The sequence below is a fragment of the Humulus lupulus genome, chromosome 6 (assembly GCF_963169125.1).
Source record: "Humulus lupulus chromosome 6, drHumLupu1.1, whole genome shotgun sequence".
Taxonomy (NCBI): domain Eukaryota; kingdom Viridiplantae; phylum Streptophyta; class Magnoliopsida; order Rosales; family Cannabaceae; genus Humulus; species Humulus lupulus.
This window is the reverse complement of record NC_084798.1, coordinates 133,834,704-133,848,048: the sequence shown is the minus strand read 5'-3', so window position 1 is coordinate 133,848,048 and position 13,345 is coordinate 133,834,704. Positions and strand designations below refer to the sequence as shown.

Sequence of the window (13,345 nt, the reverse complement as noted above, 5' to 3'; positions counted from 1 at the left end):
AAAAAACTCCCTCTGTAAACATGCATTAACTTATAACAAACATATAAAGAAACTAGACTTAACTCCCCCTCAAAATAAGAAGGTCCAGAGTTAAACAAAAACAAAAAACAAAGCAAGTTTTTGGAAGTATCTACTCTCCCCCTTTGTGTCTTTCAAAGAAGCCAAAGAACCATAAAACAAAAACAAAATAAAATACCAATGTTCTTAGGACAAAAGACATAAAAAATAAGTAAAACTAAACGACTGGATCCTTGGATAGAGTTTGAACAGCATCCAACACAGAACGATGCAGTCCTTCAATCGACATCACTCGAGAAGCCAAAGAATCAACAGAGGCTCGAACAGCAACTAGTTCTGTAGCAACAAGTCCTGAATCTGTGGGAACAAAGGAGGATGCATGAGGAATGTCATCCGAGGCAAACTTCAGAGATTGGGGCTTGACTTTCTTGGTTGATGGAGCATCAGTGGCTTCATTAGGTGGAGCAGAGGCCTTGTAGGAAGGAGCAGTAGTGGGAGCCACCAAGTCTTCTTGATCACGCTGGAGATCTTTTTTCTGCATACTCAAAACTTTATAAATAACTTGAGGAAAAGGAAGATTCAAGTTTCTCCTATTACCTTTTCGAAATTCAATGATTTGATCATGGATGAACATAGCCAAGTTTATACCAATTCCGGCCCCCACTTTGTACAAAAAAGAGGCTATGTCAAAGGAGATAGTTGCGGTGTGAGAAGTTGGTTTCCAATTCGTTGTGGCAAACTTATGGAGAAAAACATAAGTGTAGGTGAGATTAGTGACCGAGATGACTGTATTAGATGGCCATACCATTTTTTTCCCTACTAATTCAGTGATAACCGCATCCTTGTCAAGAGAGGCAGGATCATCATCATCCTCAACATCAAGAGGAAGATGCAAAGCATGGGCAATATCTTGTGGAGAAAAAGAGAACCAATGGCCCCTAACAAACACTTTACAATACAGAGGAGATTTAGGTTCAATAATTTCATTAGTAAGATTGGCAAAAAATTCCTTGACTATTCTATCCACGAAACCAGTAAATTTAACCAAAGAACCTGTCCATTTTCGATCTTGAAGCATTGTTAGCACACCATAAGGCCGACGGTCACTCAAGACATAATTTCTCTCAATGAGAAATTTCCTTTGAGCATAGAGAACCATATCACGAGCATTGTCATTATAACAAAAAGTTGAAGAATAAGGTTTGAAATTTACACCTGAAAATTTTGGAGATGGTGTAGAATCAGAAATAGGTGTCTTGCCTTTAGCCTTGGATGACAAAGGAGTTGCAACTGGCTCTGTGTCAGATTCAACTTCTTTTTCAGAGGGGACAATGTAACGACCCAAAATCACTAATATGGCTTAAGGGCCCTGATTAGTGTGCCGGGAGGGCATAATTGACTTATGAGAGAATTTATTGACTCAATGCATGCTTGTATGATTATTTGAATATAAATGTGGTTAAATACTATATCTGTGAGAACCACATTATTATGTGGGTAGATTTGCACTGAGCGACTTGAGGCGATCCTAGGGAGCAAGATAGCGGGAAAAGTCACAACGGGGCTTATTATTTGACTTTGGATAAGTCAGGGGTATTTTAGGTATCGGGTAGTTATTTAGACTATCGGGTTATGGAAATAAATATATGGAGATCTTGGGATTGATTTAATAAGTTAGGATTAGACTAAATTGATGGAAAGCAGTAGAACAAAAATATAAACCGACCTATTCAGCTGTTCTCTTCCTTCTCTTTCTCTCTAAAAGGAAAAAACAGCAAACAACAATAGAGCATTGAATTGAGGCTAGAATTCTGAAGACTAGAGCTGGGATTTAGAGGATTAGCTCAAGGGTTTTCAAAGGAACTTAATCAAGGTTGAGGTAATCATTGAATCCCATTTTCTGTTGTTGAAACTCTGTGTTTTTGAGTGTGTTCTAAGAGGTTTTGGGTTTTTGGATTTGAAGATTAGATTGAAGCTAAAACTTTGGAAGTTAGCCCAGAAATCTCTTGGAGGAGTGGTTCTGCAGCTGAGGTAAGCTCGAATTTAAGGTTTAATGGTTGAATTATAGTGTTTCCATGAATGGTTTTGGTGTTTAGAGTTGATGGGTTTCACAGAATTAAAATGGGGTTTTAGTAGGTTTTTGGGCTGAATTTCTGTTGGATTATGTTGTTAGAGTCATGATAAAAGTTTTGTGATTAATGGGTCTTGAGTTAGGATGCTTTGGAATGGTTTTGGATGGGGTTAGGATGCTAGAAATGGTGAATTTTCTGGGCACGAAGGGAAGGGCCACGACTCTGTTCTAGAACGCTGCGGCCCTAGCATGCAAGGGAGCCAAGGAGGCTCGGCCAAAGGGAAGCGCTGCGGCGCCCAAAGGCAGGGCCGCGATGCGTGTCTGCTTCCTGGGAGAGGGCTTTGTTTTGTTTTAGGGGCGGTCTGTGGCTAGGATTCAAGGGCCGCAGCCCTTAGGGGCATTCTTGAACATTTGGGGATTTTAGGCGCGGGAGTCTAGCCTAGAGTGCTCGGGATCGATTTCCCCACTGTGCTTGGTGGAATTCGATGTTCCGGAAGCTAGTATTGTACCCGGAAACCTTTACTTAAATATTAATGGAACCCAATACCTTGGTTATGACTAGGTGTTAAAGATAGGGCTCGGGAACGGATCGTGCTTGAGGAGCGTTGCTCGTAATCAGTGAACGCAGAGACTAAAGGTAAGAAAACTGCACCCGGTTGTGTATTTGTAGTGGGACTAAGGGCTCCCTAATATGTATACTTTAAAGGATGGTATTATTCCATGTAAACATTGAACCAATGACCTAAGAGTGCCAAGGGTTACACTAGCGCATAGGGCGCGACTTGGCCACTGGTAGCCGAGGACAGCTTATTATGCACTGAGCTCGGTTTAAGCGGGCCGGAGTCAGTGGGGTAAACAGAGGGTGCGGCCTAAGTTGTTGGCCCTGACTATTATGTGACCTGGTTATTATGAGACCTGAATGTTATACGTGATTAGTTGCATCTTTGATTCTGAGTATGTGCTGAATGTTTAATGTAGAATATTTAATGATTGATCATGCTTAAAGAATTGACTATTTGTTATTGATGTTCGTGTTGCGCATTATGTTTTCTTACTGGGCCTTGGCTCACGGGTGCTACGTGGTGCATGTAAAGGCAAGGGCAAGCTTGATCAGCCCTGACTTGGAGAGCTCTGCCAGCCGAATGTACATGACCAGCTGCTCAGCCACCATGGTTGGGGTTTAGGCAAGGACGCGAGAACCAAAAATGTCTATTTTGTCTTAGTATGGCTGATGGTTGTCTGTATTTTGGGAATTCTGTACACTAACTTTTAAACTCTATTTCTTTTTGGGATCCCATGTATTAAATTGTTTAATTGTATAAAGTGAAACTTTTGAGACCAAAATCTTTTTTACCCTAGCTCATACATGTTTAGTGACACGTTTTTAAATTAATGACTTAATTAGCAAGTCCTGCACCTTTATAAGTACACAGTGTAGCAGTCTTGGCTATCCAGGGCGTTACAACTTGGTATCAGAGCATCTTAGGTTTAAGGGTTCCTGAAGACTGGCTGGACATGTACATTCGCTGCTAGAGACAAGCTCAATGCATGGTTTGGTAATGTGTATATGTCTTTATATGCTTATATGCCTGAAATGAATTATAAATGTTGTTGTTTATTGGATTAATAGGAAGCATGAGATATTGATAAGGCCTGGTCCTTGACTGTTGTGTGAGAATATTGAGGCATGTTTATTAGCATTGCTGTGCATGTAAATGAATATCTGGATGATTAATTGTATATTGTGTATGGATGAATGTTTGTTTCATAACTATTGTGTGATGAGATTGGGCATGCTTATTAGCAGCCGGTGTATGTGGATAAATGCCTATATGTTGATTGTTTGTGATTGGTTATGTTTCATTGGTGGATTTTGGAGAAGTTTTATTTTACCCTGTCATCATGGTCTGACTGCCGAGTCGTTGATTGCAAATTGACTTGGATAGCTATGCGTCCAAGAAAATCTACGCAACTAGCCGGCACTAGGTCTGGGACCGGGGGTGATAACCAGGGCCAGATTCCTCTGCCAATCCCTGAGAACTGGCAGCAACTTATGGCAGATATGCATGCTCGATTACAGAGCCAAGATGAACAGATTCACCTACTGCGACAGCAGGCTCCATCAGGGAGCGCTGCCCCTATTGTACCACCCGCAATGGTACCAGCTGTACAGTCTGGGAAGGTTGGGAATAGGTGGGAGCCGTTATATGAGCGGTTCAGGAAGCAACAACCTCCAATCTTTGAAGGTGGGCCAGACCCACTGAAGGTTGAGCAGTGGCTGACTATGATTACGACTATACTGGATTTTATGAGGAGAGAGGGGCATGACAGAGTGGCCTGTGCCATGTATATATTGAGAGAAGATGCCTGCATCTTGTGGGAAGTGGCATCGCAGACCAGGGATGTTACCGCTTTGAGTTGGGAAGGCTTCAGAGACTTGTTTAGTCAGAAATACAACAATGTTGCCGTCAGGGCAGTAAAAGTTAATGAGTTTCTGGGTTTGGTGCAGGGCAATGAATATGCCCTAAAATTTGATAGGCTTGCGAAGTTTGCACCAGATCTTGTGCCTACTGATGCTGCTAGGCAAGATAGATTTATCAAGGGGCTTAATGCTATGATAGCTCGGAATGTCAGGATTACAACGATACCTGGAGGAAAAACTTATGCCCAGGCCATTGAGAAGGCTTTTACCGCTGAGGAAGCGGAGAACAAGATTTGGAGGGAAAGTGCGGTGAGGCGCGAGGGCCGCAGAGTGGTGCCTCCTTATTGAGGGACAGGTAGGGGCGGAGGCCCCAGTGACTTCAAGAGAAAGGCTCCTGACACTTCGACCACTGCTGGTCCCGATAGGAGGGGTCGGGGTGGTCAAGGTGGCCGTCAGGGTGGTGGCGAGGCATGGAGGACCTATCCAGAGTGCCTGAGGTGTAGAAGGTGTCATTTGGGTGAATGTCGGGCCAAGGCTTGCTTTGTGTGTGGAACAGTGGGGCATCTCAGGAAAGACTGCCCAACAGTGAAGAAAGGTGAAGCAGGAAAGGTGGATAGCTTGACTCCAGCTCGAGTATTCACCCTGACTCAGGTAGAGGTTGAGGCTAGTCCTTCGGTAGTGACAGGTCAGCTTTCTAGTGCTGGCTCTTCCTTTACTGTATTGATTGATTCTGGTGCTACACATTCCTTTGTTTCTAGTAGAGTGATTGATAGATTGTGTAGACCTAGTGAATATCGGACTGCGGGGTTTGGGACTTTATTGCCTACAAGGGAACTGGTAATTTGTAGGAGATGGATCAGGGCACTGCCAGTGATGGTTGATAGTAGGGAACTTTCGGTGGATTTGATTGAGTTAGACATGGAGGATTTTGACATGATTCTGGGGATGGACTGGTTGGTTAGATATGGGGCTACCATTGACTGCAGGAAGAAGATGGTCACTTTTGAGCCTGAGGGCGAGGATCCTTTTGTTTTTGTGGGTGTAGTATGTGGACCCCGCGTACCCATGATTTCAGCATTGAGAGTCAGAGACTTGTTACAGGGAGGATGAATAGGTTTCCTAGCCAGTGTAGTGGATACTACTAGGGTTATGCTGGCAGGGCCTAGAGAGACCAGATTGGTGTGTGAGTTTTTGGATGTATTTCCTGAGGATCTACCAGGGTTGCCGCCGCACAGGGAGTTTCAGTTTGAGATTGAGGTAGCACCGGGGACAGAACCAGTATCAAGGACACCATATAGGATGGCTCTAGCTGAGTTGAAGGAACTAAAGATACAGTTATAGGAACTTCTGGATTTGGGGTTCATCAGACCTAGTTATTCACCATGGGGCGCTCCAGTGTTGTTTGTTAAGAAGAAGGACGGGACGTTGAGGATGTGTATAGACTACCAAGAATTAAACAAGTTGACCATAAAGAATAAGTACCCTCTACCAAGGATTGCTGACTTGTTCGATAAGCTGCAAGGAAAGACGGTGTTCTCAAAGATTGATCTACGATCTGGTTATCACCAGCTGAGGATCAAAGATGAGGATATACCAAAGACAGCCTTCCGGATGCGATATGGGCACTATGAGTTCTTGGTCATGTCTTTTGGTTTGACAATTGCCCCAACAACTTTTATTGATTTGATGAATAGGGTGTTCAAGGACTTCTTGGATCAGTTCATCATTGTCTTCGTCGACGACATCTTAGTTTACTCCAGTTCAGAGGAAGAGCATGAGCAGCATCTTCGACAGGTTTTACAGAGGTTAAGGGAGCATCAGTTGTACGCCAAGTTTAAGAAATGTGAGTTTTGGTTGCCAGAGGTGACTTTTCTTGGGCAAATAGTTGGAGCAGAAGGGATTAAGATAGATTCGTCCAAGGTAGAAGCAGTAAGAGATTGTCTGAGGCCAAAGAACACCGGAGGTACGGAGTTTCCTTGGGTTGGCAGGTTATTACAGACGGTTCGTAAAAGGGTTTTCAAAGATTTCTTCACCAATGACAGAGTTGACGATGAAGAATCAAAAGTTTGTTTGGTCAGAGAAGTGTGAGAACAGTTTCCAAGAGTTGAAGCGACGAATTATTTCTGCACCTGTGCTGAGTCTTCCTTCGGAGGAAGGAACGTTTGTGGTATACTGTGATGCATCGAGGATGGGATTAGGCTGTGTGCTGATGCAGAATGAGAAAGTTATAGCCTATGCATCGTGGCAGATGAAGGAGTATGAGCAACGATATCCTACTCATGATTTGGAACTGGCGGCAGTGGTATTCGCGCTGAAGGTTTGGCGGCATTATCTGTATGGGGAAAAGTGCGAGATCTACACTGACCACAAGAGTTTGAAATATTTCTTCACTCAGAAGGATCTAAACATGAGACAAAGGCATTGGTTGGAGCTAGTTAAGGATTATGACTGTGATATCCTTTACCACCCAGGGAAAGCCAATGTGGTGGCAGATGCATTGAGCCAGAGGGGCCCAGGGCCGTTGTATAGGTCCACCCAGATCTCAAGGGAGTTAGTAGATGAAATGACCAGAGCAAGGATAGAACTAGTGGTGGGCCAGTTAGCTAATATTACCTTGAAGTCGACCCTATTAGAGAGGATCAAGGAGGGACAATTGGTGGATGCGCAGTTGCAGGGAGTGAGGCAGCATGTTTTAGCGGGGACAACTAAGGATTACTCCGTCTCTGAGACTGGTATGCTTCGATATCAGGGGCGGATTTGTGTTCCAGCAGATGAGGGGATCAGACGAGAGATACTGGATGAGTCACACACTACGCCGTACTCGCTTCATCCAGGTACCACGAAGATGTATCAGGATCTGCGGGCATTATACTGGTGGCCCGTGATGAAGAAGGATGTGGTAGAGTATGTGTCTAGATGTTTGACATGTCAACAGGTAAAGGCTGAGCATCAGCGACCAGCAGGATTGCTTCAGCCTTTGGGTATCCCAGAATGGAATTGGGAGGACATCACGATGGATTTCGTGGGAGGATTACCCTGGAGAGTGGGACTTTGTGACTCGGTGTGGGTGATAGTATACAGATAGTTTTGGGGTTCCAAAGTCGACCTATCCAGTGGAACAGTATGCATACTTGTATGTGAGGGAGATAGTTCGTCTCCATGGGGTTCCAAAGTCTATTGTGTCTGATCAAGATCCTATCTTTACCTCTAAGTTTTGGGGAGCTCTGCAGAGAGCTATGGGGACCCATCTAAAGTTTAGCACAACTTTTCATCCTCAGACTGATGGACAGTATGAGAGGACGATTCGGGTGTTAGAGGATATGCTTAGGGCGTGTGTGATTGATTTCGAGGGATCTTAGAGTAAGTATCTACCATTGATTATGTTCTCGTATAACAACAATTATCAATCCACGATTGGAGTGGCTCCTTATGAGATGTTATATGGGAGAAAATGTAGGTCACCCATACATTGGGATGAGATGGGTGAGAGGAGGAACTTAGGACCAGATATGGTTCAGAAGACTAATGAGGCTATTGAGAAGTTTCGAGCCAGAATGCTTGCTTCGCAGAGTAGACAAAAATGCTACGCTGATTATAAGCGTAGGAATGTGGAGTTCCAGGTTGGGGACCACGTGTTTCTGTGAGTCTCACCATTGAGAGGGGTAAGGAGATTTGGGGTAAAGGGCAAGCTGAGCCCTCGGTTTGTCGGACCTTTTGAGATCCTATAGAGGATTGGACAGGTGGCTAATAGGTTGGCTTTGCCACCGTCACTGTCAGGAGTTCATGATGCATTTCATGTCTCCATGTTGCAGAAATATGTTTCAGATACAACACATGTACTGAAGTATGAGGATTTGGAGTTACAAACAGATTTTTCCTATGAAGAGCGACCAGTTCAGATTTTGGACCAGAAGGACAAAGTTTTACAGAATAAGACAATTCTGTTAGTTAAGGTGCTGTGGAGAAATAGCACGGTTGAGAAAGCGACTTGGGAGTTGGAGACAGCGATGCGGGATCAATATCCCGAGCTATTCAGGGTAATTTCGAGGACAAAATTCTCAGTAGGAGGGGATAGTTGTAACGACCCAAACTCACTAATATGGCTTAAGGGCCCTGATTAGTGTGCCGGGAGGGCATAATTGACTTATGAGAGAATTTATTTACTCAATGCATGGTTGTATGATTATTTGAATATAAATGTGGTTAAATACTATATCTGTGAGAACCACATTATTATGTGGGTAGATTTGCAGTGAGCGACTTGAGGTGATCCTAGGGAGCTAGAGAGCGGGAAAAGTCACAAAGGGGCTTAGTATTTGACTTTGGATAAGTCAGGGGTATTTTAGGTATCGGGTAGTTATTTAGACTATCGGGTTATGGAATTAAATATATGGAGATATATTTGATGTTAGGAAGTTTAGGTGGGAATATTGGGGAAATTTACCATTTTGCCCTCGGGGATGTTTCTAGTACCCCGAGCCTCGAGATTGATTTAATAAGTTAGGATTTGACTAAACTGATGGAAAGCAGTAGAAAAAAAATATAAGCCGACCTATTAAGTTGTTCTCTTCCTTCTCTTTCTCTCTAAAAGGAAAAAACAGCAAACAACAATAGAGCATTGAATTGAGGCTGGAATTCTGAAGACTAGAGCTGGGATTTAGAGGATTAGCTCAAGGGTTGTCAAAGGAACTTAATCAAGGTTGAGGTAAGCATTGAATCCCATTTTTTCGTGGTTGAAACTCTGTGTTTTTGAGTGTGTTCTAAGAGGTTTTGGGTTTTTGGATTTGAAGATTAGATTGAAGCTAAAACTTTGGAAGTTAGCCCAGAAATCTCTTGGAGGAGTGGTTCTGCAGCTGAGGTAAGCTCGAATTTAAGGTTTAATGGCTGAATTATAGTGTTTCCATGACTGGTTTTGGTGTTAGAGTTGATGGGTTTTAGAGAATCAAAATGGGGTTTTAGTAGGTTTTTGGGCTGAATTTCTGTTGGATTATGTTGTTAGAGTCATGATAAAAGTTTTGTGATTAATGGATCTTGAGTTAGGATGCTTTGGAATGGTTTTGGATGGGGTTAGCATGCTAGAAATGGTGAATTTTCTAGGCACGAAGGGAAGGGCCGCGGCTCTGTTCTAGAGCGCTGTGGCCCTAGCATGCAAGGGAGCCAAGGAGGCTCGGCCAAAGGGAAGCACCGCGGCGCCCAAGGACAGGGTCGCGGCGCATGTATGCTTCCTGGGAGGGGGCTTGGTTCTGTTTTAGGGACGGGCCGCGGCTAGGCTTCAAGGGCTGCAGCCCTTAGGGGCATTCTTGAACATTTGGGGATTTTAGGCGTGGGAGTCTAGCCTAGAGTGCTCGGGATCGATTTCCCCACCGTGCTTGGTGGAATTCGATGTTCCGGAAGCTAGTATTGTACCCGGAAACCTTTACTTAAATATTAATTGAACCCAATACCTTGGTTGTGACTAGGTGTTAAAGCTAGGGCTCGGGAACGGATCGTGCTTGAGGAGTGTCGCTCGTAATCAGTGAACATAGAGACTAAAGGTAAGAAAATTGCACCCGGTTGTGTATTTGTAGCGGGACTAAGGGCTCCCTAATATGTATACTTGAAAGGATGGTATTATGCCATGTAAACAGTGTACCAACGGCCTAAGAGTGCCAAGGGTTACACTAGCGCACAGGGCACGACTCGGCCACTGGTAGCCGAGGACAGCTTATTATGCACTGAGCTTGGTTTAAGCGGACCAGAGTTAGTGGGGTAAACAGAGGGTGCAACCTAAGTTGTCAGCCCTGACTATTATGTGACCTGGTTATTACGAGACCTGAATGTTATACGTGATTAGTTGCATCTTTGAATCTGAGTATGTGCTGAACGGTTAATGTGGAATATTTAATGATTGATCATGCTTAAAGAATTGACTATTTGTTATTGATGTTCGTGTTGCGCATTATGTTTTCTTGCTGGGCCTTGGCTCACGAGTTCTACATGGTGCAGGTAAAGGCAAGGGCAAGCTTGATCAGCCCTGACTTGGAGAGCTCTGTCAGCAGAATGTACATGACCAGCTGCTCAGCCGCCACAGTTGGGGTTTAGGCAGGGACGCAAGAACCAGAAATGTCTATTTTTCCTTAGTATGGCTGATGGCTGTCTGTATTTTGGGAATTCTGTAAACTAACTTTTAAACTCTATTTCTTTTTGGGATCCCATGTATTAAATTGTTTAATTATATAAAGTGAAACTTTTGAGACCAAAACCTTTTTAACCCTAGCTCATACATGTTTAGTGACATGTTTTTAAATTAATGACTTGATTAGCAAGTCCTGCACCCTTATAAGTACAGAGTGTAGTGGTCTTGGCTATCCAGGGCGTTACAGACAATGTCTTCTTGTTCTGGCTCATCAGAATCGGCCTCAGATTTTGCATTGTCAGGAACATATTCATCAGATAAGGTGGTATCATGTGTTGCTTCAGACTCAGATTTTGCTTCCTCAGGGCCAGATTCGAAGGAAGACGGAGAAGGGGGATGAGCCTTCAATATTTTTTTGGCAGCAGTCAAGGGGGAAGAAGACGAGTTCAACCCCAATTTTCTTTTTGGAGCCACATAATTTTTCTTAGACTGGCTCAGCTTCATGGGCAGCTTGAGTAACCCAGTAGCAGCAGCTTTTGAAGAGGATGAAACAGATTTTGATTTTGCCCTAGCCGTCAAAGACGATTCAATCGGAAGAGGAGATAGGTTCTTGGCTCGAGAGGGCACCACCACTTCAGATGGTGGTGCAACGTCGACAATATCAGCTGTGATATCAGGAAACACCATGGGTTGTTCAGTAGAGAGGGAGAACACCTTCTTGCATGCCTTGGATTTGGGAGTTTTCCCAACAAATGTGGCTGGTGCTGGAACAGATAGAGGCGCCGTTGACACAGATGGAGGAGGCGATGGAGACAACACCTTTCTGGATTGAGAAGCAGGGGTCTTCTTAGAGGAAGCTCCACGAGTTTTCACCATTGTTCCTTCTCTAGACAACAACAAACACTTACAAAAATAATGAGAGAAAAAAGAATTAGAAGAAGAAGAGGTGGCTTAGAGGGATCATGGGTGAAAAGAAAATGGGTAGTGACAAGCTTTTTGAGGACAAAACTTTCCCATTTAGGACACCCACGACAAGAAGAGATTTCCCTTTTTTTTAATTTGTTGTATTTATTAAAAAATAAAAGGAAACAAACCTTAAGATACATGATCAAGATAACAAACTTACCCATTTTTTAAAATTTTATTTTATAAAAGGAAATAGAATAAATAAAGAATGCCAATACTAAAAAGGTAACCAAAAAATCTCACACGATCTTCTTATTGACCTTTTCCTTTTTTTATATATATTTAAAAAAAAATTCTAAACAAAGTACAAAACAATAAAGATACAAATCATGGTATTCCAAATTGAGAAAGAGGACAAAATAAAATCCTTGGAAACAAAGAATATATTAAATCACACAAAATAAATGCATAATTTCACATAATTACCACAAAGATTCGGTCCACCATGAATTTCCTTGTCAATCAAATATATATATATTTTTTATTTTTATATATATATATATATTTTATATATAACAAGGCACAAAAATAAAACCCAACCAAAAAAGAAAAAAATGTGCTTTGATCAATTAGTGTCATCCTTGAAAAATTATAATCAAGCAACTGAAAATAAGTGTTAGTGTATAACAAAGATAAGAACACTTGTGAAAATGACAAATTAGAAAGAGTATTCGAGAGAAATAAATCACAATTCAGTCACAAGCATATATTCTTAAGTGAATCAATCAACATGTATGAGTCTTACACACACATTTTTTTTTATTATAAACTATGTACAATTTTTCTTGCATAGTTTCAAGCATAAGTGTGTGACAGTGTATGCAAGGGAACATTTCCCAATGACAAATAAGTCTTTTTCGAAATTGTAAATAATTGTAACCCATGAAGACACTGTCACACTACACCAGTGGTAGCCCTTTTCTATGGTAGCGTATCCTCTTCATAACTCTGAATTACAAAGTTCCAACTTACTCAAAAGACGGCTTTCACACACTGATGTAGGTAGCTCTATTCTTTCACAGGAGCTTGAAACAATGCTACACAAAAGGAAGCTCAAACATTAAACATTGATTGATTTACTCGAATATGCCTAGGAGGAATTGATTAATTTTCTCTCAAGAATATACAACCAAAGGCTCATAAACACAAGTCAGATTATCTAGCTTGACACACAACAAAATTTTCAAATTAATTGACAATTTTCTTAAACTTAAACAACACACATTTGATCAAGAGTGACAACACAATAACAAGAAAATTTAAAGAGAACAAACCCCAAAAGATTTTTGGAGGAAATCAAAGCGAACCGAATCAAGAGCTTTAGTGAAAATATCAGTAATCTGATTATGTGTTTCAATATATTCCAAGACAAGAACTTTATTTTCAACTAATTCTCTTATGAAATGATGATGAATATCAATATGTTTAGTACGAGAATGTTGCACAGGATTTTTTGAAATATTAATTGCACTTGTATCATCATAAAAAATAGTTAAAATTTCAAGATCAAACCCATAATCCATCATCATTTGCTTCATCCACAACAGTTGAGCACAACAACTTCCTGCTGCAATGTATTCGGCCTCAGCTGTTGAAAGAGAAATAGAATTATGTTTCTTGCTGTGCCAAGAGACTAGATTATTTCCCAAGTAGAAACATCCTCCACTAGTACTTTTTCTGTCATCAGTGTTACCTGCCCAATCATCATCACTAAAACACACTTGATTAGGGTTAGTTTCTTTTGAATACCAAA

The 13,345-nt window shown here is 42.0% G+C and overlaps 1 protein-coding gene across 1 annotated transcript; it reads right to left on the bottom strand.

Moving 5' to 3' along the window:
* Positions 1 to 235: 235 nt before the first annotated feature.
* Positions 236 to 11,502, bottom strand: LOC133785472 (uncharacterized). Its single transcript, XM_062224701.1, has 2 exons — positions 10,872 to 11,502; positions 236 to 1,233 (listed from the first exon to the last, which is right to left on the bottom strand). The coding sequence occupies exons 1-2, from the start codon at positions 11,500 to 11,502 to the stop codon at positions 236 to 238; spliced, it is 1,629 nt and encodes a 542-aa protein (XP_062080685.1).
* Between the last annotated feature and the right edge of the window lie 1,843 nt (positions 11,503 to 13,345).

What these genes read in the sequence shown, in the direction of transcription:
- LOC133785472 (XM_062224701.1), bottom strand. Translation starts at nt 11,502, where the DNA reads ATGGTGAAAACTCGTGGAGCTTCCTCTAAGAAGACCCCTGCTTCTCAA. An exon ending in AGAACAAGAAGACATTGTCT is followed by an intron (nt 1,234 to 10,871) that starts GTAACGCCCTGG and finishes CAAAATTTTCAG; the next exon opens with GTGTAAATTTCAAACCTTAT.